The 27,010-nt window shown below is 46.3% G+C and overlaps 2 protein-coding genes across 5 annotated transcripts in view; both read left to right on the plus strand.

Annotated features, from left to right (window-relative positions):
• Window positions 1–15,894, plus strand: part of CPNE1 (copine 1) — a 41,862-nt gene extending 25,968 nt beyond the window's left edge. For all 4 annotated transcript variants that reach the window (XM_040575362.1, XM_040575363.1, XM_040575361.1 and 1 more), the window contains 15 exons: window positions 269–397; window positions 681–860; window positions 1,633–1,707; window positions 1,941–2,012; window positions 2,658–2,741; window positions 3,224–3,313; window positions 7,047–7,145; window positions 8,350–8,436; window positions 8,538–8,597; window positions 9,034–9,167; window positions 9,838–9,892; window positions 9,971–10,022; window positions 12,478–12,611; window positions 13,979–14,215; window positions 15,069–15,894. In XM_040575362.1, coding sequence (XP_040431296.1) covers window positions 269–397; window positions 681–860; window positions 1,633–1,707; window positions 1,941–2,012; window positions 2,658–2,741; window positions 3,224–3,313; window positions 7,047–7,145; window positions 8,350–8,436; window positions 8,538–8,597; window positions 9,034–9,167; window positions 9,838–9,892; window positions 9,971–10,022; window positions 12,478–12,611; window positions 13,979–14,215; window positions 15,069–15,185 — 1,605 coding nt within the window. In that variant the 3' untranslated portion in view covers window positions 15,186–15,894. The remainder of the gene's footprint in view (window positions 1–268; window positions 398–680; window positions 861–1,632; window positions 1,708–1,940; window positions 2,013–2,657; window positions 2,742–3,223; window positions 3,314–7,046; window positions 7,146–8,349; window positions 8,437–8,537; window positions 8,598–9,033; window positions 9,168–9,837; window positions 9,893–9,970; window positions 10,023–12,477; window positions 12,612–13,978; window positions 14,216–15,068) is intronic.
• Window positions 15,895–19,220: 3,326 nt separating this feature from the next.
• LOC121078826 (fer-1-like protein 4) overlaps window positions 19,221–27,010 on the plus strand; it is a 40,848-nt gene continuing 33,058 nt past the window's right edge. Inside the window, exons 1-8 of the mRNA XM_040575364.1 lie at window positions 19,221–19,793; window positions 19,903–19,958; window positions 21,209–21,297; window positions 22,980–23,079; window positions 25,181–25,272; window positions 25,896–25,937; window positions 26,038–26,205; window positions 26,481–26,541. Of these exons, the coding sequence (XP_040431298.1) occupies window positions 19,412–19,793; window positions 19,903–19,958; window positions 21,209–21,297; window positions 22,980–23,079; window positions 25,181–25,272; window positions 25,896–25,937; window positions 26,038–26,205; window positions 26,481–26,541 (990 nt within the window). The 5' untranslated portion in view covers window positions 19,221–19,411. The remainder of the gene's footprint in view (window positions 19,794–19,902; window positions 19,959–21,208; window positions 21,298–22,979; window positions 23,080–25,180; window positions 25,273–25,895; window positions 25,938–26,037; window positions 26,206–26,480; window positions 26,542–27,010) is intronic.

The raw sequence follows: 27,010 nt of genomic DNA on the forward strand, positions 1-27,010 counted from the left end.
AGGGAGCGGAGCCCGGCCCGGGCGCTGCGGCGCGGGCAGAGGCGACTCCATCTTGCTGGGACGGGGGCCGGCAGCCGGTCCTCCCCGGCGAGGGGTCCGCGGCGCTGCGGCTGGCGTCGGGCTCGCGGCTCGGAGCCCTGGGCGGGAGCGGGTCGCGGCCCGGCCCCGCCGCCGGGGAGGAACCGCCCGGGGCCGCGCCGCCGCCGCGAGCACCTGCGGGGCCGGGAACCGCCGCCGGGCCTGACCCCTTCTGCGCTTCTGCCCGCAGATGGCGCAGTGCGTGAGCAGGGTGGAGCTGTCCGTGTCCTGCCAGCGCCTCCTCGACCGGGACGTCGGCTCCAAGTCGGATCCTCTCTGCGTCCTGCTGCAGGACGTGGGCGGCCGCCAGTGGGCTGAGGTACGGCGCCGGCAGCGCCCTCCGCGGCCCGTGCGCTCCGTTCGGGTCTGCGATCGGCGTTCCCGGGGCTCGGGCGTGGGGTGGGGTCGTCGGGGTCGTGCTGTCGTTGGCTTCGTTCGCTGCTCGTACGCTCGCCTGGAGATGCGATGGGGCCTTGGTTTGCCTGCTCCAGCACGTGCTGTCCTTTCTGTGCTCAGGGCGCGCGGTCCAGCACATGCTGGATTCCTGGCCTCTTTCTGTTTTTTCCTTTTTTTTCTTCAACTTTGCTTCTGTGTTTGTACAGTTAGATCGCACAGAGAGGATAAAGAATTGCCAAAACCCTGAATTTTCAAAGAAGCTGGTTGTCGACTACTACTTTGAGAAAGTGCAGAAGCTGAAATTCGGTGTGTATGACGTCGATAACAAGTCCCCTGATCTAAACGACGATGACTACCTTGGAGGGATCGAGTGCACGCTGGGACAGGTATGCAGAGGAATATGTGAAGCGATGTACAGTGTAGCAGCAAGCACTGGGTTTGTTGTGAAAAATGGGAAGCAAGGCTGGTTTATGAAAGGCTTTGACACATTCACGTTTCAAAACATCTTGTTCCTTACACTTATTTAGCATATTAGTTTGTGTCCCTACTGAATGTAGTTAGAAAAATCATGTTGAGTGCAAAGTGAAGGTTTGATGTGTATGGTTTACCAGTCATTATGGAATGTAAGAGGCAATTGTAGTGCTAATGGGAGATTGGGAATGAGGAGGGCGTGGAGCCTGGAGAACTCTAACAGAGCCTTTTTGGTTTCCTTTGCACAAAAAGATCGTCAGACCATAAATGCAGGGAAGTAAGACTGTCTGAGATTCCACAGTTGATTCCTGAAGAGGAGTTTGTATTGTTCGGTAGGAGAAGAAAGGTGGTATTTGGGATATTAAAGAAAGACTTGATTAGCTAAATAGTCTTTTCTGATTTTCAGCAGCTGTTTGACTACTTGTAATGTAAATATCTTGGGGGAAGCAATAATAGGAGGCTAACATAAAGTTTGAGACATACTAGTGGATATTATTTTGTGGATAGGGAGGGAAAATTTTAAGACTGCTTAACTGTTTCAGAAGCACAAACTGGTATCTGTCACTGCAGGAAATGGACTTAAACCCTTCAGAGCTTTTTAGGAGAGCTTTAAAAAATTCATCCTGAAGAATAATTCTTTGCTTTTTGTCTACCTTGATGTTTATAATATCTGTCTTTTAACCTCAGGTTGTGTCCAGCTCAGTGTTCACTCGACCTCTGGAGCTGAAGGAGGGAAAGCCAGCAGGAAAAGGCACCATAACGGTAAATGACCTGGTTGTGTGTGGAAAAAATGATTTCTTAATCTTTGGTATGTGGTCTGGGACAAAGTAACGTTTCTGGTTTTGTTTGTCTGTTTTCAAATTCTGCATGTGTACAGGAAGGGTATGCGTTTGTAACCATGCACAGAGTTTCTCTAAGCACAAAGCATAAGCGAAACTCTGTAGGGTGTGTGTGTATATACATATATGTATTTATATTTTTTTCCCTGTGCACAGATTTCAGCAGAGGAGATTAAAGATACCAGGGTTGTTTATTTGGAAATTGAAGCCCGAAACTTGGACAAAAAGGTATTGGTTTATTTTTTTAATGATATTGCATGCTTCTGTAGGTTTTGACTATTTTTACAGTTAGCGCCTTTTTGCTAGCAGTCTCACTGTGTTGTAAACCTTCAACTAAGCTCTGTAATCATTGTGTAAAAAAGGCTTGCTGTGTTTTGTTACTGATAATGAAGTGAACTAGAGACATAATGACATGCTGAAAAATACGGTCTTAGATGCGAAATTCAACCGCCAGGTTTCGGTTTTGGAGGATTATTTTGGTTTTGGAATAATCTACATGTTAGTATATTAAATAATTGTCTCCATTGATTGTTGTGACTGTGCAGTTAACTGGGCTTTCTGTAATGATATTAAAGCAGAAGAGGTGGAAATTTAGATATGCTACCTTGATGTTATTTTAAGCCAAGCAGAATGGCACAATTCATAGTAACAAAATACTCTGAGGAAGCACAGTCTTGGAATCAGAGCTGTTGTATTATGATGGCTTTGAAAGTGCTACAGTTTAAAAGAGAAAAACACAATGACAGAGGAAAACAAACATACAGCTTGTTTGACTGTGGTTTGTCTGAAGTGTTATGTACTGATTAGCTAGCTCTTCTCTCATTTGAGTAAAACACGGGGGTCTGATGAGTTCTGTTGGGGTTTTGTTTGCAGGATTTCCTAGGTAAATCGGATCCGTTTTTGGAGCTTTACAAGCAGAGCGATGCTGGAATGTGGCAGTTGGTGTACAGATCAGAGGTAGTATTTCTACACTGAAGTGTTTCTTAGTGTTGAGTTGATCTGACAACTTGCTCCTACCAAAAGTAGGAATGTGTCACTACTGGTCATGCCATGCACCAGTTCTGTGATGAAACTTGTGTTGTACCCCAAAAAAGGGATCCGGCTCACTGACCTGGCAGAAAATGGCTAATTTGCTGCCTGGTCAGTGGGTTAAGCTGGGCTGATGAAGAGTCCAACCATGCACCAGGGGAGAAGAAGAGTGGTAGGACTCTTCTGCCTTTCAGGTGATGATTGGCTTGGCTCTACAATTGAACCCTACGTTGTATTTCTATCTTCTATTTTTAATAGAACTTTTTGCTTGGTGTTCCATACATTGTCAAGGTTAAACTGAGTGGGGCTGTTCAGGTAGCCCCACGGAAGTACAGAACCCTCATGATATGTTTCTTAGTAACTTGCATACCACATCCCTCATGTGACATTATGCTGTCATTTTTTTTAAGGTGATTAAGAACAACTTAAATCCATGCTGGAGGAAGTTCAGTGTTCCCTTGCAGACGTTCTGTGGTGCTGATTTTAATAAACCTATCAAGGTACAGACTTCGGAATTTCAAATTTGTTGTTGTAAGAAACCCAATCTGTTGATATCTTAACTATGAGTTATCAAGTTGTCTAGTCATATTTAAAATTTTAGATTGCCCTTCTGGAATAATAAGAGTATGGCACATAAGTGATTATATGTCTATTAAGTATGAAGTCTGTCCTAAAACATTGTGAGTTGTGAAATTGAGAAGTTAGGGAATGCAGAAGTGACACGCTTTCTAATGATTCATCATAAGAAGATTTATAAATGATTATTTGGATATTCTGGCCAGCATTTCAGGTTTTGGACTTCTTGTTTAATTGTGGCTTTCTAACACTAAGTGAAAACTGTGAGACTTGTACTCGATAAGCTTGAATGCGTTAGGATACTGACAGAGTGGGCAGCTAACAGCTTTGTCCATTCATAAGAATGGTGGGCTTATCACAGCTATTTTTCTTTATGTTTGAACAAGAAATTTGGGTTTGAGTCAGAACTGAAGTTCCTTGTAGTCTTGCATAATGATGATTAATGTTCTCTGGTCCTGAATTACGGAGGTGGTAGAAGAACAATTACATCTTTCTACAAGTTTCTACAAAAATAATCTGATAGCAAATTAATTCAATTTCTGTTCTAAGCAATGCACTGATAATACAAAGGCATTTAAAACCATAACTAGTTTTATGTTGAGTATAGTCTTTCTGTTTATCTAACTCCTAAACACTTTCCGTTTGCAGAATTTTCCTGCCTCATCCTATCTGTGAAGAAACCTCATGCTAGAAGTTTGATTTGAAAGGTTTAGCAAAAAGCAATGCATGCTAAACTTTTAATTAGTGCAGCATGAGAGATCGAAAGAGTTACTGAGATTATTAACCTGGAAATAGATGTTCAAATCTGCTGAGCTTGTTGAATATGTGACAATGTTCTAAGTGGCGGTCGTGAGCTTTTGCTCTAGGGGAGTCAACAGTCTTAGGTCAGAAAGAAGTCTTGGTCCAAAAGTTCTGAAATAAATGTGGAAAGGAAGTGGCGAAGAGATGTATGTTACCTTGTCAAAACTGACATGACATGGCATGATTTAGACATTATATTACTGAAGTTGTATTTACTACAGTCTAAATTCTTTTTTTTTGGAAGCTTTCTGTGCTTTGGGATTCACTTTGAAATGATCTGTTTTAAAAAATATAAAACTTTTGCTGTTAGTTCCTTTCAGACAAAATCCTTGATGCATGTGCAAATAACATATTAAGTTTCACAATGCATCTGTGAAAAAGGATTAAATTTTCCTTTCCCCTAGGGATTAGGGAAGTTGATCTGAAAAGGGACTTGAGACAGGCAGGAACAGTAGCACTAAAGAATGTAACATTGCACTGGAGATGCGTTTTTCAGTTGGTACGTGGTGCTCTGAATCTCTTGTTCGAGGCTTCCTAAGATTTTTTTGGAACAGTTACATGTAGAAAAATGGTTGCTGAATGGAGAAGTCCTTGTGCTTCAACATAATGGAAATGTCCATACATGTGCATAAGTCCGTTTGATGTGTCTCATAAACATTAGCTTTGCTAGCAGCGCATGATAATTCTGTAGTGGGAAATGTGCACTAAATGTGTGTCTGTGAACATAAATCTTCAGGTCAAATTAACGATGCTACCTAATATTTTGGTAATTCTTTCTTCATTGTGATGCAGAGTGGTGTTATTTTTGTCCCTGCTAAAGAACAGCTCAGATTTTTGACACAATGTAATTTTCTGACAGTTTCTTTAAGAAAAAGGGCAAATAAAAGCAGTTTTTCTCCCCTGTAATTGTTTAAATAGAAATAGTAAACGTAAGATTTAAGCAAACAAAACTCCCGTCCAGTCCATGCATTTGATGGCACGTGCATAAAGGCAAATCCATTTTCTGTGAATGTTAGAAATTTGTCTTGTAGATTGAAAGGGGCCTTTGACCCACTGAATATATTCCATGGCTCTTAATGAATATTGGATAGTTCAGCTGAGAATAATTGCATGCAGTATCTCGCAGTATTGCTAGCTGACCCCCGAGGTCAGGCCTTGTTTCAGAAAGCAGTTATTGGCAGCTTCAGGTACTTGTTCCTACATCACGTCTTCCACGTGTTGTTTGTAGCAGCACTACTCTTCAGACTGCATACTGTAAATCTAAGCCCAGGTTAGAAAACCCTTGCAAAAGGAGGTTTGTTTTAAGCTATATCATGCTGTGAACTAATAACAGGAAGGGGTCCTAAATATGTATTTTTGGCATGGACAAGAGTGGACAAGAGCAAGCAGGAGGAAAAGGGGAGGTGTGTGGAGGTGGCAGCTGCTGAATTCTCTGCAGCCATGTCTCGGGTGTATTAGCACCAAGGACACCCCTAGTCTGTACCTTGCTCTCTGCGTGATGGCCCCCTTGAGCAACCTCCCTGACATGGTCAAATCACTTTTGAATGATGTTTTAAACATCAGAGTTGTTGAGAGAGGCAGAGTGGGGTTCATGGAGGAGCCTGGAGGTTGCTTCGTGGTGGAGCATGCAGAAGAGAGGAACGGAGCAGTGGTGGGTTGGGAAAGATGAAGGGGGAGAAGCACGGGGTCCAATCTCTAAAGTGATCTTGTTTTCCCATTGGAGAGACTGAAGGATGGCATGGTGCTTCCAATTTGGCTAGGTTAGACCACAATACATCCAGCTTTTGGTACAGATTTCCCACTGAAACCAATGGAAGATCCCTTGTGGATTGAAGGCAGTAGGAACCCTTCAAAGATACTTGTCCTCAAGTTTGGTGATCTAGCTATTCGATTTGACTTCCTTATCTAGGTGTCATTTGTAGGTTCGTCTTGTCCCATCGTCCTGAGGAGAAAACTGTCACTATTTTTTACTGAGGCAACGCCAGTTCCTTGCTTAATAAAAGCAGACCTCATAGCGAGCTTTTGAGTCAGTGTAGTACGTGAACGTCGGCAGGGGGAAAAGCGGCTGTCCACAAACTTCTTCTTGACTGACTGCTTCTGGATTTGTGTTCTGCTGTACTGTGTATCATGCATGTTCTAAATGCTTCTGTAGTTGTTGATTGGCTGGGGAGCTGTTGCCAATGTACGTTGTACTGGTTTTGTTCTAAGCCATAGTTGTTATCATAGTTTTATTCTTAAATACATTGTTTTTTTGCATTCTGTACTTCTAAAGATTTAAGCTTTCATGCTGTTGTAAACATGACTGATTATTAATTGTTTATGATTTGATTGGTTTAAGATGCAGAAAAAGACTGACTTAACACTCTGTGGAAATTGCAGTTTCTTTGTAAATTAATGCTATTGCCAGGTAGAAGAAAGGAGCATATTCAGCAATTGCCTAGATAAAACTTGTAATCGCTTCTTCCTATTGTCCCAGTTGCATATCATGTCCTGAATGATCTCAAGTTTATAACTTCGGGCTGTGAAACAAGGGTTTTAATTCTTTTGAATTCTTTTTTGTTATTTCAGTCTCTTCCATCTGAACTGGAGAAAGCTTTTAGTTAAAAACAAAGCTGTCACCTTGTGGTGAAGCAATTGAATTGTCTTCCTTGTTCTAACTGAAATTCACGCTGTCTCTCTCTCTTTCCTGTGAGATTTCGGTTAGTGATAGGGGTGACAACACTGGTTCAGATTTGATGGGGGAATATACTACCGTCGGTGCAAAGCTGTTGGAAGCAGGGAGATTCTGTGGTGAGCAGCTGTCATTCTCCCTAATGCAGTACACCTGCCCATTGCTTGCTGTCTCTTCTCTTTCAGGTACAGTGTGCAGATCATGATAGTGATGGGTCACATGACTTGATAGGCATTTTTGAAACTAACCTGGCCCAGTTGCAGAAAGCAGGTGACGGCTCTCCGGTGAGCTTTCTTAGTTCCTCAATTAAGTCCATATTTCAGTCTTTCACAAACCCTTTTTAGTACTGATCTCTGAGAGATTTTTAGTTTTTGCCTCCAAAAGTGATTTTTTTTGTCTGTATCTTTGTATTACTAAGCCAACATTTGGGGAAAAAAAACCTGACATGGGGAGGATACTACTGTTTTTCTTGGGTACTGTTAGCCCTCCTGTTCCTACAGACATACTTGAGCCCATTGTCTGCTGGCCACATGCCATTTCTTGCCAGCAATTCTGTGTGCTTTTGCCTCTGCTGAGCCAAGTGGAAACAAAAGAGCTTCTTGTTAATGCTGTAACAGAAGAGGCTGGAGGTAGGACTCGTCTCAGGTAACGTTTGTGCCTGAGCTGGTTGCCCTTAACTAGCACTCTGGTTGTTTTTTTAGCTAGAGGAGAGAAATGGTGTTTCCAAGGGTCTCTTTTCTTACTTTATCTTGGACACCTGTTTTAGAGTATGTTGGGTCATTAGCTGGTGGTGCCAGCTTCTCTGTTGTCTGCAGCAAAAACGTCAACTCTCATTCTCATGGAGAGGTCTCATCTGGATTCAGACAGATGAATCCACATGCAGGACATAGCCTGGAAGTGCTTCCAGTCACCAGCCAGTTTGATTTCTGTGATTTTAGTCCTAAGACTGGTGGAAGACGGCTACCTTCCTTCCTACCCATGTGAGATCAGAACTAATACAAAGTGAAACAAAACAGCACTGTCAGAAGAATGCCTCTGCCATTGAGAGCCTGTGACCTAGGGTTTTTGGCCTCCTTCCCTCCCTCTGCCTGCTTTGCCTTCTCCTCATCTGTTTGTGTTCATTCCCTTCCCTTAACTGATAAAGAATGTGATTATGTTAAGAGAAATGCTTGCGTTTGTGACAGACTTTTTTGTCCTCTGTTACAATGACTGTTCGATGATTCTGTACAGACTAACAGTCATGTCCCAAAGAGGGACTTTCATGAAGTCTTGACTGATGTGCTTTGTCCAGTGATGGTAGCAAAAACATCTATTTAACTTGTCAAATAACAGCCACAGTAATCACAAACCTTTTTAAAATGAAGTCTCAGAATATTGCCAGATAACTCTGAAATTGTGTAATGTCTGACACTGTTCTGTTTCAATAGTTTGCAGTGCTGGAAATGCAGGTGTTCTATTACTTGCTTCTTGAATACTTGCTTTCTGTAGGTGGAATATGAATGCATTCATCCTGAGAAGAAACAGAAGAAAAAGAGCTACAAAAACTCTGGCATTATTAGGATAAAATCCTGCAAGGTAGGAAGATTATTGTCATCGTTTGGCTTTTTTATTTTCTCACTGTAAAGAAATCTGTTTTTGTGGGGAGGAGGTGTAATGCTGTCTGTCTGTTTCTCTAGATTGAAACAGATTATTCATTCCTGGACTACATCATGGGAGGCTGCCAGATTAATTTTACAGTGAGTTGTTTCCCCACTGCACATCTCGGTAGATGCTAAGACAAGGGCAACGGAGTTGTGGTTAGTACTTCAGTTTGCAGTGTGTGTTTTCTTAGGAAGTGATGAAGACTGCCAAAAAGAAGTAACTGTAAATTTTTACTTTTTGCTGTTAAGTAGCAAATTTAATGGATCCTGAGTTTCTTAAGCTTCTTTTGAGAAATCAGTTCTCAGTCTGTCAGTGGAAAGGACTACTACTCCTTAGACATGCATGTGACCTGTCTGAAAAGGTGTGCCGGCTTGTTTGCCTGTCCCTGTATGGGACTGTCTTTGTGCCTGGGAGGAAGGGAGCAGTGTGGGGCTAGTCTAGGTCTCTGTTTTTGGTTATGGTTGGTTCTCCTCAGTTGCTTATGGTGATGGTTCAGTGACCTACTGTGTTATCATCTTCTGAACTGATTAGGTGGGCATAGACTTCACTGGCTCCAATGGCGATCCCAAGTCACCAGATTCTCTTCACTACATTAGCCCAGATGGGATAAATGAGTACCTGATTGCCATCTGGAGTGTGGGAAGTGTAGTCCAGGATTATGACACGTATGTAAGAGGCTCTTGATTGATCTAGTCACCACATGAAAATGTGTATTAAATGACACACAAAATGTGTCACAGTGGGTGTCATTGATCAAGGCTGATAGCTCGTTCCAGAGCTGTAGCATTTGGGTGACTGAGATGCTGCCTTTCCTTGGGAGATCCCTTCAGGTGCTGCTACTGCTTCCTCCTGCTTCTGGCATTGCCAGGAAAGCCAATGGCAGCACTGCTTAATTCAGGGTGTTTGCTTGATTTGTCTTCCCATATCTGCACTTTTATGGCCTGGGTTACTCTATAATGCTGCTTTAGCTCATTGCTAATCCTTTATTGCTGATGGTGCATTTCAAACACAAGTCTCCTGCTTAATTCATTGGGAACATGTTTAGCCTGCTCTGTCCTTCAGCCAAGCTGTGACTGGGTTGCCTTCTCTCTTGCTACTCTGAAATCTCCCGAGAGTCCTGTAGGATGCTGCGTTGAAACAAATTCTGGATCTGTCAAGTCCCTGCCTGAAACCCTTGGGTAGCTGGTTACTGGCCATGGGAAACTAGGTGGTGTACCCATTCCTCAGGGCAGGAATTGAACCTTGGTCTCCAACTGTTTTCTGGGAATAAAACAGAATAACGAAGTATTAAAGAATTGCTGTTTCACAATTCTTCTTGTTACCCTTTCTCCCTAGGGACAAGCTGTTTCCTGCATTTGGATTTGGAGCTCAGGTTCCTCCTAACTGGCAGGTAAGGCCTTCACAACGCTATGCAGTTGTTCTGTTCATCTCTGCATTCTCTAACTGATTGTAACATACCTATTTCTAGGTGTCTCATGAGTTTGCTTTGAACTTCAATCCCAGCAACCCTTATTGTCAAGGTGAGGAGACCTTTTTATTATTATTTCACTGAGAGGGATTGATGTTAGAAGTTAGAAGTGTTGCATTTCTTTCATAACTGGTGAAAAGCATATGTAGCATGAAGATATGCAGCAAACTACATGTACTCTTACCTGGATGGTGACAAGAGTGAAATTGTGTTGATGCAGATTTCTGTGTGGTCTGCATAAGTTTCAGTGATTGGGACCTGATGGGATTCATCCCAGTGTACCAAGAGAGCTGGCTGATGTCATTGCTAGGCTTCTCTCCATTATTTTTGAATGGTCTTGGGAATCTGGAGAGGTCCCAGTTGACTGGCAAATGTTCCAATTTTCAAGAAGGGCAAGAAAGAAGACCCTGGTAATTACAGGGCTGCCAGTCTCGCTTCAGTGTCTGGTAAAATTATAGAGAAAATTACTCTGGGAGTTACTGAAAAACATCTGAAGGACAGTGCGGTCATTGGTCATAGCTAAGCTGCAGCGTGGAGATCTGCTCCGCCGTGGGACCCATGGGCTGTATGGGGACAGTCTGCTCCACCAGGGGCCTCTCCACAGGCTGCAGGGGAACTTCAGCTCCTGCACCTGGAGCACCTCCTCTGCCTCCTTCACTGACCTTGGTATCTGCAGGGCTGTTTCTCACTCCTTGCTCTCCCAGCTGCTGTTGAGCAGCAGTTTTTTTTTTTTTTTTCCCTTTCTTAAATCTGCTTTCCCAGAGGCACAAACAACAACACTTTGTTGGCTTGGCTCTGGGCAGTGGTGGGTCCCTTTGGAGTCAGCTGAAACTGGCCCTTATCTAACATGGAGCAGCTTCTGGATTCTTCTCAGAGAGGCCATCCCTGCAGCCTACCACTACGAAAAACTTGCCACAGCATATTCTATAATTCTATGATTGAGAGAACTGAGACAATTCAGGCTGGAGAAGAGAGGGGTCAGGGGGATCTCACAGATGCCTGTAAGTACCTGAGGGAAGGGTGCAAAGGGGATGGAGCCTGGCTCTTTTCAGTGGTACTCAAGGACAGGACAAGAGGCAATGGGCACAAACTGGAACACAGGAGGTTCTAAACATCAGGAATCATTTCTGGGCTGTGTGGGTGACTGAGAAATGGAACAGGTTCCCCAGAGAGGCTGAGGAGTCTCCTGTCTTGGAGATCTTCAGAAACAAGCTGGACATGGCTGTTGGGCAATCTGCTCTGGGTGTCCCTGCTTGAGCAGGGAGAGATGACCAGATGACCAGAGCATTGACCAGATGATCTCCAGAGGTCCCTTCCAACTTAACCATTCTGTTATTGTGTCAGTCTGTGCGGAAATTTTTGTTGCTGCAAGTTGGTTACTTTTGTTATGTTGCAGGTGGTAGTGAATTCAGATCAGCAATGTGTCTGTTAGTCACACTTTCAAAGCAACCATCTGCTAAGTCTGTTAGAGATTGTGGTTACTTCTTCAGCAATGTGAATATGTTTGAATGTTATCTTTTAAAGGGTTGTCTCAAAATATTATTTTCTTTAAAGCCATCTTCTTTTGCAGTAGTTGTTTCAGCTAATCTCAATGGCTGGTCTGTAGGCCAGATTAAGAACTCCTAGGACTAAGGACTCTCTCAGCATGGAGCGCTGCAGAATTTTTCTTGAATGAACATTTTTTCCTCAGTTTAATTTTCCTCTCCGGTCTAAGGCCAAGAAAGAATGGAATCTGAGAATCAGTGTTAAAATCCAAGTGTTTCCTTCATCAGTTCTGTGTTGTCTGCTTCACTGGAATCTGTGCCTTTGCTCTGTGATGGTTCCTGTGCAATAGTTCAGAGGCAAAGCACTAAAACATGTGTGGTGGACAAGATGAGCAGCAGCAGTAAATGAAAGTACATCAATACAAGTTAATATGGGGATCCATCTAAATTGCCCTACACAAGAATATGTACCATTTAAAATCGCATTTATTAAAAAAAAAAAAGTCTAGTTAACCCAAGAAAAGCTTCTTGCAGGGGAAAAACCTTAGAGGTTACTGCTTCTCTTATGGAAATGTTTAAATCCAGGTGTCACTGTGCACAAGAGGAAAATAAGCCGTTAACTGTTCCAGAGAGTTTCTGACCTTGTTGTCTAGTTAGATGGTAAGCAATTAAACAAGAGAAACTGGATGACAGAGTAGAAAGAAAGGACAAGGTCATAAGCATGCCTTCACTAGATTATTTTTCCACCAACTTCCATGAACTTTATTATGTTGTAAGCATAAAGAATAATGTAAAGAATACAGAATGGTGAAGAAATCTGGAAATCTTGTCTCTGCAGATGTCCACTGGTTTTAGACCTTTGCTTTGTATATTCGCTGCTATCCTGCTATTTATTTGTCCTTTAGGAGTTCGCAGCTGTGTGTGAGTGATTATCCTTTTGCTTCACTGTTCAGTAATGCTTATAGAATAATTACTGGAGAAATTGTGAGGCTCTTTTGGCAGCTTGCATTCCTTGTGTTACAGGGATCCAAGGAATAGTTGATGCCTACCGCCAGATCCTTCCTCAGATACGACTCTATGGGCCAACCAACTTCTCTCCTATTATAAACCATGTGGCAAGGTTTGCTGCACACTCGGCGCAACAAGGAACTGCTTCTGTGAGTCCGTGCCCTTCCCCGCAAATGGGTGATGTTTCTGTTTCCTGTGTTCACTATTGGATAGAATCGTATGGTAAAGTGATGCGTTCTTCTTCCTCAGGATCTCAAGTTTGGTCCTGTCTTACCAGCTTCCAAAGAGATTGTTGCTACTCCCTTGGTTCATATGTGAACCTGTACCAGTGAAGTATGCAGGGGTCCCGTGTTGGCTTTTAGACCAATTGGATTTTGTCAGCAGTTGCTTCACCCTAACCTCTCTTGCCAGACTCCATCACCTGTAGGGAACGCACACAGTATAAAGGGGCCCTGTGTATTTTATTCCAAACAATTTTTCACTTGAGCATGTATACAAAGACCACTTAAGAAACGGTAGAGGGCTTGACTGTTTGTCCCACCATGTTTGCATGCAGAATCAAAATATCTAGAGGGCCACGTTACCAAAGTAGTGTGAGAATTGGCAAATCAGTATGCTGTGTTGCAGAACATCCATACTACGTCTGCAGTTGCATTGCATGTCTCATTTGTGTGCTTGCATGGCCATGACTGCTGTTAAAATTCAACTCCATATCTTAAAACTTTATTGTACTTAAGGATGAAGGGATCATATTTTCTGATGTATTTAACTGATTCCATTTTTGACCACCCAATTAGAAGGAATTTTGATGTCCACTCTGATACTTTATGGTCTTAGCTGTACAAGGATTTTGAGTTCTACATAAGTTTGTGCATACATCAAATTAATTTCCCACACTGTGGGGTGCTTGGTCTAGGGAGAGCCATTTCTTATATTTTTGAGGGTGTTTTTTAGCTATTCAAACAATTGGGGGAAATCTTCCTATTTTTCTTAAGCTCCTGTGTTCTTCCCCTTCTGTCATTTCTAGAGTGTCGTCACGTCATGACGTTTGTCACCGCTGTATGTTCAGATTTCTAATACTTATTTAAATTACTGATAACTAAAAAAGAAGTTTTTTTTGAGTTACAAACAGATATTGAATAATGTATTTTAGCCTTTTTGAGATATCAGTGAGTAAAGCAGCACCCATCAGTGAGTTTTTTATGCACCTTTGTTGATTTAGGATTACTTTGATCATTGCTAGTATATTCTGGCAACTGGTATAATTGTTCTTTATAAATTGAATGTAAGCCTGTATCTTTTATCTAATGCAGAGGATTTCCCTGAAGTGTACAAGGAAAGGTGGTTTACATAAGAAAAAATGGGAATAAACAAAAGTTCATTTAATGTTCTATTCTTGTCTTATCCACTGCACAATCTGCTTGCTTTTTTAGAGTAAGAAATTGCTTCATTTGCTTTCAGTTATGTGAGCTTTGATGTTGTACTCCCTAACTGAGTATTTTCTGATGTTTTTTAGCAATATTTTATCTTGCTGATCATCACAGATGGAGAGATCACTGATCTGGATCAAACCAGGCAAGCAATTGTTAATGCATCTAAGCTGCCGATGTCTATCATTATTGTTGGAGTTGGTGAAGCTGATTTCAAAGCAATGGAGTTTCTTGATGGGGACAATGGCATCCTGAAATCCCTAACAGGAGAGCCAGCTGCACGAGACATTGTTCAGTTTGTGCCTTTCCAGCAGTTCAAAAATGTAAGTTGTTTTTAACTTCGTAAGAATTCTGCTGCCAACATATGTGCAGTTATTACATCCAAAAAATTAGCATGTGTCTAAGCAGCTTATTAATGTTGCAGTGTATGAAGGCAGCAAAGTGTATGGTCAAAGCACTGTCCAAACTGTTTCATGTGAGAGTTGAGATATATTTGCTTCTGGATTCAAAACTGTGTGCCTCATAACTCTATTGCAGCTTTTCCTAAAGAGTTCTCATTGTATCGTTACTACCTCTTGGCTATTGCAGTGTTACAAGGAGTAAAGGAGGTGTTTTCTCTCCTGGGATGCAAACATTTAGTCAAGAAAGTGAGATCATTTTGTCTCAATCTCTGTTGTTGAGTCCCATGAGCGATTTAAGCTGAGATGGAATCTTTCCTGCTGTTGAAAGCAGTCCTATCGTTCCCCAGCTCCTCCCTACTTTTTCTGATGGGGCACTAGTGTTCATGCATGTTATGCAGTGAATGAGGTTGAAGAATGGAGTTAAATGGAAACCCAAAATAAGACAAATTGCTAGTGGCTGGGGCAGTGTCCCACCCAGATCAAGGCTATATGAAGGCTGTGTGAGTCTGGGCTTAGGGTGGGAGCAATGCAGGGGTGGGAACAAGTGATTTTCAGCAAGAGTACTCGCTGAGACTGACTGGAAGTGCTCCTAAGACTGCAGCAAGACTGAACCAGAGGGAGTGAGACATGGGCGAAAAGCAGATTGTGCTGTCTTCTCAACCTTGCTTGCCTGGCAGGTGGGGGCTGCAGTCTGAATTCTGTGAGAGAGTATGTCACTGGGCTGGTAATTCCATTCCCTGCAGTATCTTTGATTTATTCTCACTGTTCCTTGCAGGCTCCCCGGGAAGCTCTTTCCCAGATGGTTCTGGCTGAAGTGCCAAAGCAGCTGGTTTCATACTATAAATTGCAGGGGTGGCCACCTGTGAAACTGCTGGAAACGAAGAAGATGTAGATTGCATCCTCATCCTAGCCATGTGTATCACTGTGGTGAAGAGAGCTGTCTGCACTCACACTCTTCCCTTGCACACTCTGTGCCTTAAGATTGTACCATTCACACTAATACTCTTACCTGCTTGTACTCTGTATCTTTGATCTTTCCTGTTCCTAACTGCAAGAAATGTAAATAAGGAAGAAATGCAGCTGCTGGCAGTTCTTGTGAAAGAAAAATAAACCTTGTTGGTTTTCTGCCTTGGAATAGTGATACATCATACCGTGTATCATCACTTGGCACGGCCCACCTGCTGCTTGGTGCTAGAGTGGGCATGTGCACTGAACTGCTCACGCAACACTGCTTCAGTGTTCATTAGGACAATCATATATACAGTAATGATACTTACTGTCTTTGTGTTCCTTGATAGTTTTTTTATTCTATCAAGCTGCCTTGGAAATGGGGACCCATCTGTATTGGTTGGTACGAAAGTCGGTTGGCTAGATGCCTGAGGTAGTTCCTCTTGTGCCTTCATAAGGTGCCAGTATATTTTTTATACGTAAAGTTTTATTTTTAAATTTCAGTTACCATACTTTGCAATCATCTTATTTTTTAATCACACTTTTGTATTAGTAAAAATTGCTGCTGTGGAGATAAAGGAAGTTGGACTTGTCATTGCACTACAAGTTGTCATCACTTTCAGTTTCATAAATAAATAATGTGCTGTCATTTACAGGCATGTCTGGTCTCATTTCCTTTCTGGGATTTTCCTTTTGTTTTCCAGCAATGTTGATGTGTGTTTTAAGGAAGATCTTTGCTATAGTATTAGCCTTGGTTGTTCAGCCTAGGTTGAGCATGAGCAGCTGCAAAGCAGAGCAAGTTGTCTGTATCATTACTTTTGTTACCTGTTAATCACTAAGACTGCTGAATGTATATCCTGCAGCCCTGTCCCACAGTGAGATGAGCTGTTTCTTTACTGTGAAATTATGAAAGAATTTGTCTATTCTACTGCACACACCAGGAAATTGTGAGAAGAAATTGGAAGACTGCCGTGGTGATTCAGCCTATGAAATTGGTAGGTTACAAATGTGTGAAAGCAGAACCGTGGTGTGAATCCATATCTTCAACTAGACTAATCATTATGGATCATATTCGCCAGCTAACTAATTTGTAGCTTGTGCTTGAAGGGCAGTGGGTCTAGGACCACTACTCAGCAAGGAAAATTTGTTAGTTTTTCATTCAAACATAGTGTTGACCACGATGTATTCTTCCAGTTTCTACAGGCAGCAGCAGCTTCCTCACTCTAGAGGAAGCTGAACTGTCTCGCCTGAAACAGTCCATCCTCTAGCCTGCAACACCCAGTTTTCTTGCACTTAGATTCTTGAGAGAAAGCAAGCAATCTCTCTAGTTGAGTGGCTGCATAAACTGAAATGTGTTAAAAGCATGGAAGAGAGGAAGGAAAACTGCCAAGTCATCTCAGAAACTGCCCTGTGGTTCTCTACTTGTGTTTTCAGCTTATTACAACCTGTAGGCAGAGCTCTCCTTCACTCTTAGGTGTACAAGCAAATCTGAGTCTGGTATGTGTATACACAAGTGTGCCTTTTCTTGCCTTTTTTAAAATGTTTTTCCTTAAAAGAGGCTTACAGCAGTAATTCCGAAATTTCAGCAGTCCTTTGGCCCAAGTAATACCAGTGGCATTGCATAGTCCTTGGTTTCAATTTCATGTTTTCTTTGGCAAGAAGTTATGAGGATGTTGTGACTTTCCTCCAGCCTTTAGAGGCAGAATATGAGCTCTGAGACATCAGAATGCATAGTGAGAAATGCATTTTGCCTCTCCTTTTTAAACGTAAGTTTCCGCTCAAACGGAGGAAAAAGAATCCTTCCTAGTATCTATCTGTATTCGATGGCTATGAAGGGAGCTTGGAAAATCTGTTCCTTAGCTAGCTGAGGTGACTGCAGATGCTGGACTTGATGATAGGGATGACTTTCCCTGTTTGGGAGAGGAAAAATCCAAGACGTGGTAGAGGCTGTTGTGAGGAACTTCCTCCTTTTGCAGGCAGAGATGCTGCTTACCTGCAGGAAAGTGGCTGAAACGTGAATGAGCAACAGGACGGAAGCCTGTCACTGGAGGAGAAGAGCCGCGTGGCTCTGCGCTGAGATGAAAAGCCACAGGAGGGTCAAACTTGGAAGCTGCTAAAGCAGGATGGCATGGTTCTGACTGGTTTCTCTCATTCTTGACTCTCCCTAGGGCTCCTGTTCTAGACAAAGTGGAGACTGGGATGCTTTGTGCCTTGTGCCGCCCTGGGTGTAGCTGGAATGCAGGCTTGCAGCATGACTGTTGCTCAAGGCAGATAAGAGCTCAGGTTTCCTTCCCCTGGAGGCTGTGCTGTTTGCACCCTGTGACTGTGCACTCTATGCCATTCCACAGCCCTCTTTGGTTTTATGTCCGCCTTCAGCTTGTTCAGGCTGTGTCCTGTTGGACTCTCGTTCACGAGTTGTTCCTATGTGCAGACAAGCTACATTCAGCTGAGAGGTATGGCACAGGGGGCACCTTGCTCTCCAGAACTGCTGCCACCTATTCTCCGTGATTCATCTGGATTTGAGAGCCATTCCACCCTTGCCTTTTGGACTATTTTCAGGCAAGAGTCCCACTCTGAGGAGCTGCCCCTTCAAGGGCTACGCTTCCTTCTGGGCATGCTGCTCTATCCAGAAAAAAAGGACAGCTGCAGACCTACCTCCAATTTAGTAAAGTCTATGCCTTCATCTGTAGGTGCACTATCCTTGTTATCAAGAGAGGAGCTTGATTTGTGTTTCTTAGTTTTGAGATATCCATTGGAGAATCACACATGTTCTGTGCTGGCCAGGGCCCCTCTCACAGCCTCCACTGAAGGGACAAAAGCAGCAGGATCTTGCTGTGGGCACAAGGGTAGTTCACTGTCCTGTGACGGGCTCAGAGTTGTGATTGCATGAAGAGCCTTTTGGGGCCTGAGGACCTTCAGAACACCTCAGAAGTCTGCTTACCCTACCCTTGGCCGTAGATAGAGGAAGCACTTGGGCACTTTCTGTCACCAAAGGTATTTTAGCCTCGGGGCTTTGTATAAATGGAAAGGTATTTATGTGGGAGATCATCAGGGAGTGTTCCTCTTACTTCTAGGACACCTGGCAATAATACTTCAGGTCAGAGTATGCCATGCTGCCCGTACAGAGCTTCCTCCTGGTGCAGATCAGGCTCTAAGGGGTAAGGAAGCCACACAAACTCCCTGAGGAGATGACGACTTGTGATCTCCTTTGAGCGAGTACCAGATTTGTCCATCAGCAGCACTCTTTGGTGGTCTGAATGTCTGCTTCAACAATCTGAATTACATCCCCTCTACCCCTCCAGCCACAATTGGGTTAAGGGGTCAGTGCATTCAGCTTTCTGTGCTGCTGCCTTAGAGTGAATAGTTCATTCATTTGGGTTCCCAAAGGTGGTGCCAAACACTGCCCACCTGCTGTGCTTCGTTGCCATGCTGTGAAGCAGTATCCTTGTCTGCCACAGCTCATTTCCACCGCCATCAGCACCTCTTTCCTGGCTCTTGAGTAAGCTGTTGGATAAGGTGAAGATAAGGTAGGTAGCCGCAGGGCTGGCTCTGGAGCAGCCCAGCATTGCCCAGGCATGATTCAGTCACTCTTTGGTGTTTGTGGAGCTGAATTAGCTGCTCTGACCCTGTGTAACATGCCCTGTATGGCAGGCATGGAGGCAGGTGTTTTGGCACAGGGTCCTGAGTGGGAGACCCTCAGGAGAAAGAAATATTTGCAAAGTCCTGCTGAACTCATGATAACACGATTACTTTGATCTGGCCTGTGCCTGGGCTCCAGCATCTCTCATTTATGAGTTCTTGCACAGGTGAGCTGTGAGCTGCAGCTGAGCCTGGCCACAGTGGGGAGCACAGCAGGGACTGCAGCCACTCGGGGTTGGTGGGCCGTGACCTGTCCTGGGTGGCTCCCATTCCCCACCCTCCCAGTTTGCTGGGGAGGGTTCTGACTGCTGCAGCTGTGATTTGTGCTATGGAAGCCATCAGGCTGGGGGGGCAAGTGGGGGCTGGGGCTCCAGTTCCAGAGGTCCTGGGTGCCTGTCCAGGGGCAGATCTGAGGTCCATCCTCACCGTGTTTCTCCGCCACTAGCAGTGCACCGAGGCCGGTGTCCCCCAGCTTTGGAGGAAGCCCTTGTCCCTGCTGCGGCACCGTGCCTGTTGTGAGGTGTGGCTGAGATGGCCTCCCATTGCAGGGGTTTCCTGGGCTGTGTTCCCCATCCTGTTGGTGTGGCTGCAGGGTGCAAGGATGATGCCATCGAGGCCTGGCTACTGCAAAGCAAGCCCCCAAGCCACCCATGCCCAAGTGCTCCCCTCTACCTGGCTCTGCGACAGCCGGGAGCCGTTGCCTGCCAAGTGCCAGCCCAGAGGTGTCTGGTGAGCAGGGACAGGGAGCGGCGGCCGAACCGGCCGGACAAGGCGGGGCTGAGTCACACCGGGTGGAGCAGGCCGAGCGGGGCAGCGCTGCTGGCTGGCGGCTCCATGGCGCTCAGTGTTGGTGTCCGGCGGCTCTCCCACCTGCCAGGCCACGGCGAGCGGCAGGTGCAGCTCAGCTTCCGAGGTGGGCCCAATGGGCAGGGAGGGAGGCATGGCTGGGGGCTATCATCCCTGCGGGAGAGCAGGGCCGTGCTGGGTCTGGCAGAGCCCAAGCCTTCTATCTCCTTCCCAAGGTTTCACCCAGAAGACGAGGAAAATCCGCTGTGGTGCAGAGGCTGTGTTTGGGGAGGTGAGTGTGGTGTCACCTGGTGAGGACCAGGGCAGTGGGCACTGGGGTAGGGACAGGGACCAGGACAGGGTGGACCCTTGGTCAATGCCTGGTGGGGCAGGAGGCAAGTGAGGATGGGGTGTGCATCGCAGGGTAGGATGGGAAGCCTTCCTCCCTGTGCCCATCTTCACTGTCCCATGCTGGAGCCTGTGATGCCTGGCTGTCAGGACTTGCAGGAGAGTCCCGTCTCTCGTCTCCTGTCCCATCTGGATGCCTCTGTGTTGCCTGAGGCACCAACAACTGGGACAATCTGTAACGTGCATGGAATTAACCTAATCTGCCTTTTGGAAAGCCTGGCTGCTCTTGCAGAAATGAGCCCCCCAGCAACAGTTTTTCAGATCAGTGAGCCCAGTCGGCACCAAGCCACGGGGTGGGTAGGAGCAGGACTCAGGGCAGCAGGGACCTGTCCCTCTCACCAGCCGCCAGCTGGCCAGTTTGGGAGTGGGGTGAATCACAGCCTTGTGCATCTTCGCAGCGTGCCTGCACTTGGTGGCTCCCGGCCCGCCTGTCACCCCCTGTCCACCTCCCTCATGTGCTGGAGGCTTCAAATGGAGGCAGTGACAGATGGCAGCGAAGGGAGGGACATGGTATGGCACCCCTGGGAGCAGCTAAGTTCTGGGATGTCCTTAGCTGAAAGTTGGTGCATATAAAACAAGGGGATAGGGAAATGGCTCTGGTCCTGACTGCTTCCAGTAGGGTGGGAAATGCTTTGCAGATGTGGGCAGAAGCTGCCTTCCTCTCAGCAGGAGCTGGGAGGCTTGGGGAGGTCCCACAGAAAAGGAGACAGTGTGGGGCACGTGAAGCTTTCTGTGGCTAGATAGCCTCACTTTCAGGAGGAGAAAACAATAAATGGCTGTAGCAAAACACCTCTTTGGACCTTGCCCTGTCCAAGGCTGGCTTTGCCACATCTTCCAGGTGCCTGCAGGGACTGATCTTTCTAATATAAAATTGAGCAGAAGCCCCTTACCTTCCAGAGAGCTCGGCTCACAGCTTCCCAGTGCCATGAGCCTGCTCTGGCCCTGCAGGGACTCAGGTGCTTGGGGAAGGTCCCAGTTTTCATCTCCCTCCTGTTAGCTCCATCATGATCTTTGATACTGGGGGGAAATTCATGTCACTGACAATTCAACTTTATCCATTATCTGCGCTGCACCTCCCAGTGCTGCAGAAGCAGCAAGAGCTGAGGAGATTCACTGTGCCCTGTTTGCTTGCAGCTCTTTCGCTGGCCTCACTATGGGAAGCTCATCATGGGAGAGGTGCTCTCCATTAAGGTTTACAACTGCAGCAAGGTTTTCAGTAACAGGTAAGTCCTTTAGTTGTTGGTGACCAGCAGAGGTGGGGGATGAAGTGTACTGGACTTTAAATGGGATTAGAAAAGATTTCTTGGAATTGATGGGAGGAAGACAAACAGGATACAGTTTATAGAAGAGGGATGAAGCTGGTTGTTCTGATGCAGCAGCAGTGCTGTGTGTACAAAGTCAAATAAGCATGTTATTTGCTGTAACAGTTAAATTATTAGACTCCCTAAGGGTCCAGGTCAGCCCTCCAGGTAGGATGAATGTGAAGTATGGCTCTACCAGCCAAGCCAGCATCAGAGGAGTTGTAAGGGCAGGGACTGCACCAGTGGGGACCTGCTCTTACCCTGTAGAACCACACTGGGACCATCACCGTGCTGCACCCAAATTCAGTGTCTCTGTCCATAGGGAAAAGCCCTAAGCCTGTGATAATAGGGTTTAACTTTTAAGAAGACAGCTACTTAAATTTAAAGGATCAGCCAGAATATAAAATGCTTCTAGGTGGGCTAGACAATGCTGCAAACTCAGCAGCTATACCAGCAGTTGTAAAACACTTAAGGGAAACCTGGAGAGCAGAGGTGACAGACAGAGTAGCGGTGGTGGAGCAAGTGAGGGAGCAGAGGCACATCCTGCATCACGTGAAGTGTGTGAGGATGCAGAGCAGGGTGCTACCTCTAGTAAGTTAAATGTAAGAACTGAAAGCAAATCAGCAGAGCCTACTTTCTAGAGATAGCTGATGATACAAAGCTTTTCAAAGCCATCACAAACCTGCCAGAGAGGGTGTGGAGGAAACAGATGAGTACAGCACATGCAGGACATTTAAAGCCAGAGCAGAAAATGTGGCTGAACTTTGTGCCACTGTTTACTGGATGCTTTCCTTATGGGAGATAGATCAGAGGAATTGTCTCCAACTGAAATGTCAATAGAAACTGCTTTAGGACAAACTGATAAACAGTAACAAGTCACTCAGTCCTGGTGGTGCTGAGCAAAGAAGTCCAATGGGAAACACCTGGGCTGGGGTCACCTATCCAAGCTGGTGGGCAGAGTAATGGTGGGTGACAGAGATTACAGTTTAAGAGCATTTGGTCAGTGCTCTGGGATGCTCAAAAGAGAAAGAGGGTAGAAGAACAGAAGGGAAAGTCTTGTTCTGCTGCTGTATTGGTGAGAGGCTCCTTCCTCCAGGGAAGAGAGGAGGCAGGCTCTGCATCTTGGAGAAGAGGAGGTGAGAGGGGACATGGGGGAGGTCTGGGGGTGTCTGGGGGTGATTGCTCCTATCTGCATTCTGGGTGGGCTGTGATGCACTCCAATGGCTCTGAAGGCAGTGGGAAGCTCTGTTTCATGCTGGGCTTAGCTCAGCTGCTGGCACAGCTGCCACGGGGAGCTAGAGGAGAAAATAAGAGTGGGCTCCAGACAGCAGTGACACAAGCTGCCGTACTCTACACACATTATCACCACTTGCAGGGAGCAGGGATGGTCCTTTCCCAGCAAGAAGTCCCTTTGGGCTGGGTGGATTTTGGCCTGACTTGCTGTGGACATACCTGCAGTCCTGAGCTTATTTCCTGGTGATGTATTTCTGTGTGTAAAGCCTCTGCTTCTCAGCTGGCTGCAGAGCACGAGGGTGCTCTCCTCCCCCAGGACGAAAGCACTGAAGCTGTGCATAATGTTGCTGCAGCCTGTGATTTTGTTACAGGCTTCTTGGCACCCTTGTCCTCAGCCTCCAGCACCTGATGACATCTGGGAGGCTGATCCTCCGGGAGGCCCTTGTGGACAGGAACCACAGCATCACCAGTGTAAGTCCTTTATGGGCAGCCTGGGGATGGGCACCGCTCCATCACTCATCTGAGCAGGTGTAAAGGCCCATAAGCATTCAGAAAGGCTTTGTAGGAAACCTCTGGAGCTTTCCAGGTGGATCTGGGGCTGATGAAGAGCACAAGGTGCTACTTGGAGCCCTGTCTGTGCAGGGGTGCAGCCACTTCACCCCCATGAAGTGGCTTTATGAAGGTCCTTAAGTGCTTGGGGTGGGCTGGGGGACCTGAGGACCTGCCGAGTACCTAAATGGGGAGAGGGAGGCTTAACAACACCTCCCTGGGACTGAGTGGTGTGTGCAGGACTTGACATTTCATCTCCTTCCAGCACTGTGCCCGGGCAGCTTTTGGGTTAAACATGAAGTCTTAATGGTGGTCTGTAGCAGCATAAGTGTCTTTGATGCTTTGATGCCTGCCTGCCCCTCTGCTCCATGGCTCCTGCTCCCCTCCCGCCCTGGTGCCGGGGCTCACTAGCCCTTTGTGCTGGCAGAAAGTGAACACAAGCAGAAAAGCTGTTTCCTGCCCACGCAGTGTGAGGCACAGTTCGGCGAGCTCTGGATGTCCAGGGCTGGGTGCCAGGGCAGGGCTGGAGGAGAGGTAGAGGCAGACAGAGATTGGTGCTGCTGGCAGCCCTGCGAAGTGCTGCACCTCTGTTTGTCCTTCCTGTGGGCAATATGAGTCACCCCCATGGTGACACGGTGCAGTGACCACGAGCCCAGGTGGAAGCTGAGCGTTTCCAGGATGATTTTTAGCCTGCTGCAGCTCACTGTGGGAATGTCCATGCTGGCAAAGGGAGAGGGGGCCAGGTTGACCATTTGGCAGCTGGTGGTGCTGTGGAGGGACTGAGCTGGGGCACTTACACTGTCATAAGGTCAGAGCTGCTCTGTGGCCCCAACCCTTTGCTCAGCTGCCTCTTCCCTTGTGCTAACAGCAGTGCCCAAGATGATGACCTAGTCCAACCAAAATCCAAGAGCTTTCATTTTTGATGGGTTAGTTTTTGCCTGGGTCAGACTGGGCAGAAAAACACAAGTGGGACCAGAGCAGCTGGAGACCCTGCCCCTCAGCTCAGCTGAGAAAAGATGAGTCCCTGAAGGAAAGAGGCTGCTTCAACTGCTGCTCCTTCTGCCAACTGTGAACAAGATCCTGCTATTCCAAGTTCTGTTCTTCCCTGGAACCTCTGGAACTTGAGTTATTTGTACCCCTTTTTCTCTCCTGGTGCTTTAAAGGGGTTTCAGAGCCTCAGCTAGTCACCTAGTCTTATCCCAAGCTTCTGCCTCCATCCAGCTTCTGCTGCTGCCTCTCCCAGCTGTTGTATTCTTGCTTCCCAGGGCTATATTTCTCTCCCCAGAGACATCCCTTTTTCAGGGACTGAGCTGTGGACCCAGCTCATACATCCTCTTCAGCCTACTGAGAGGTAGCCTTCTCCATGGCTGCAGTTTTGGCCTCTCTGGGAAATTCTTGTGTATTCCTGTTGGTGTGAGATCAAGCTGGTCACCTGTAATCCAAATGTTTTCAGAGCCATCCTGGCTGTGCCGATACCTAGCATGCTCCTTGCTTTTCTGGCTGTCCTGCTCCCCACTGATGCTGACTCGGGGCCTCATGTGATGCAGACTCTGGGTGTTGCTTGTTGCTTCTGGGGTGTTTTGAACCAAGCTGACATGCCTGCTGCTTCCTGCTTCCTTCAGAGAGTGCACCCCAAACACTTGCACGTTTCTTTGCTCTGCTGCAGCACTCTCCCCACTTACCTTGACAAAGGTGCCCTGAGATGGCTCTTAAGGCTCCAGGATAGATGGCTTTTAGGTTCCATGCTATATTCTAGATTTGGAAACTTGACCCAGCTTTTATTCAGGCTTTGGAAAGCTGCAGGGGATGGAGTTTGGTTAACTCCAGCTTGCTGATGAAGACAAGCAAGGAGAGTCCGACAAAATTAGGCTTCTCAGGGGTTGTGACCTTCCTCCTTTTGCCTTCTTTCCACCCGCATCTCACTTGTTTTTTCCTTCCACACATCTATTCCTGTTTTTGTTGGCATTTCTGCAGGTGTTTTGTGGCTGCCAAGCTCTCAGGCAATTTAATTTTCTGGTTCTAGATCTACATAGAGTTGGATTTGCGCTACCAACCTCCAGATGGCTCAGCTGGGACCTGGGTTCAAGAGGACTTTGTCTATCAGATGAGAGACAGGTATTGAAATCCTGGGAGGGGAAAATTTCCAGGTGGTGTTTACAGCTGCCTTTGTCAGGGGCAACCAGAGCCCTTTGAGATGCAATCCAGCCTCACTGACTCTCCACCTCTAGCCAGGCTGATGCATTTCTGCTCTACATTAGCAGTAAGTGACCAGGGCTCTTGGAAATAAAACATCTTGCATTCGCAAAGAAGACGCCTTGTGGTTGACTGGAATAACCCACTGCATCCCAGGAGCCCCTTTGGACTCCCAGGCATTTCTGCAGCCTTCCTGGCTGATAGGAGCAAGACTTTGTGGTTGCAAAGCTGCAGAGAGCATGGCTTCATAGCAGCCCCAGGCATCCTGCACACAGGTGGTGCTCAAAGGTACCCAAAGCTAGTGGGTGTCAGGGCAGGCAGGATGACAAGGTCCAGGGATCATCAATTCTGAAGTGTCTAGAGGCAAAGCAGACGGCATGTAGGGTGGGAAGGGGAAAAACATCATTTTGGAGAATGCTTGTGTTATGGTGTGGTGGTCAGGAGATAAGCAGGAGCATGGCTTTGCCACTGTTTCCTAAGTGCATTGGTTAAGAGTCTTTTTTTTTTTTTTTCAGTAAAGTATCTCTTTTTTTTTTTTCTTACAGTTCAGAGTTAATCATCCACAATCCTGGATTTGAGGAGCCGGAGTAAGTATCTGTGCTTGAGGTTATCCACTCACCCTCCCGCATGGAGGAGAGTACACAACACACTCATCAACGCTGGCGGTGATGTGGTGGGGGATTGCAGGGCAGCCAAGGGGCCAAGAGCAAGTGAGATGGACAAAAAGGCAGCTGCGCTGGGCAGGAAGCTGGCAAAGGGCCTGGAGACTGAGGAGGAGGAGGAAGAGGAGGAAGAAGACTTTTATGATGTATCTGACATGGAGGTCTTGGGCATTGTCTTCAGCCCTGTGAAGAGGTATCTGTGGTTGTGCTCTTCCTGCACGGGCTGTGGAGTGGGAGGTGCCAGCTCCTGGGGTGACTTCTGGGGCCAATCCTGCATCTCGTGGCATTTTGCTTTCATAAAATATCAGAAACCTTCAGTGTTCCCAAACAGAGTCTGCTTTGGATTTGCTCATTCTTGGGTCAAGGGGCTGTTACTTGCTGGGTTTTCAAGTTGCTTCCCTTGGTGGGGTCTTAATCAGGTCCGTGCAGTTGAAGGGACAAGCTCACCCAGGTTGTTTTTCTGTGCAGCCGTTCCAGACTTTGCTCCACACGGGACCTGTTTGCCACCCCAACCCCACAGAGCTTCCAGGTACTGCAGCATTGGGTGTGTGTCCCTGCAGTTGCCACTGACCCCACAGCTGATCCCTCACTGCCTTCCTGTGGGCCTGGGCTTCTCCAGTTGCTGTATACTCCAGCAGGGCCTCTAGCATGAAGAGACCTTCTTGCTTTGTGTGACTTCCCTGGGCAAGGTCTGAGATTCCCTGAATGTCTGCATCCAGCATCCACAATCACTAGCTCCAAAACCAGCTGGTCCAGGGCAGAATTTTACTTTGAGCCACATAGGGTGGGTATACAGGAGAAAGGAATCACCCTGACACCCCCAGTACTGTGGCAAAACACAGCCTGAGCAGAGCTTTGGAGAGTTCCTGGGCATGGCTGATGCCTGCCAACCTCCCCAGGACCTTCTACAGGCCCTCATGGATGCCTGTGGGACATGGCTGGGGGTGGACGTCTGCTGCAGGGGCTTTTTCAGACACCCCAGGAGGCTGACTCTGGAC

The sequence above is a fragment of the Cygnus olor genome, chromosome 16 (genome assembly GCF_009769625.2).
Source record: "Cygnus olor isolate bCygOlo1 chromosome 16, bCygOlo1.pri.v2, whole genome shotgun sequence".
NCBI classification, from domain to species: domain Eukaryota; kingdom Metazoa; phylum Chordata; class Aves; order Anseriformes; family Anatidae; genus Cygnus; species Cygnus olor.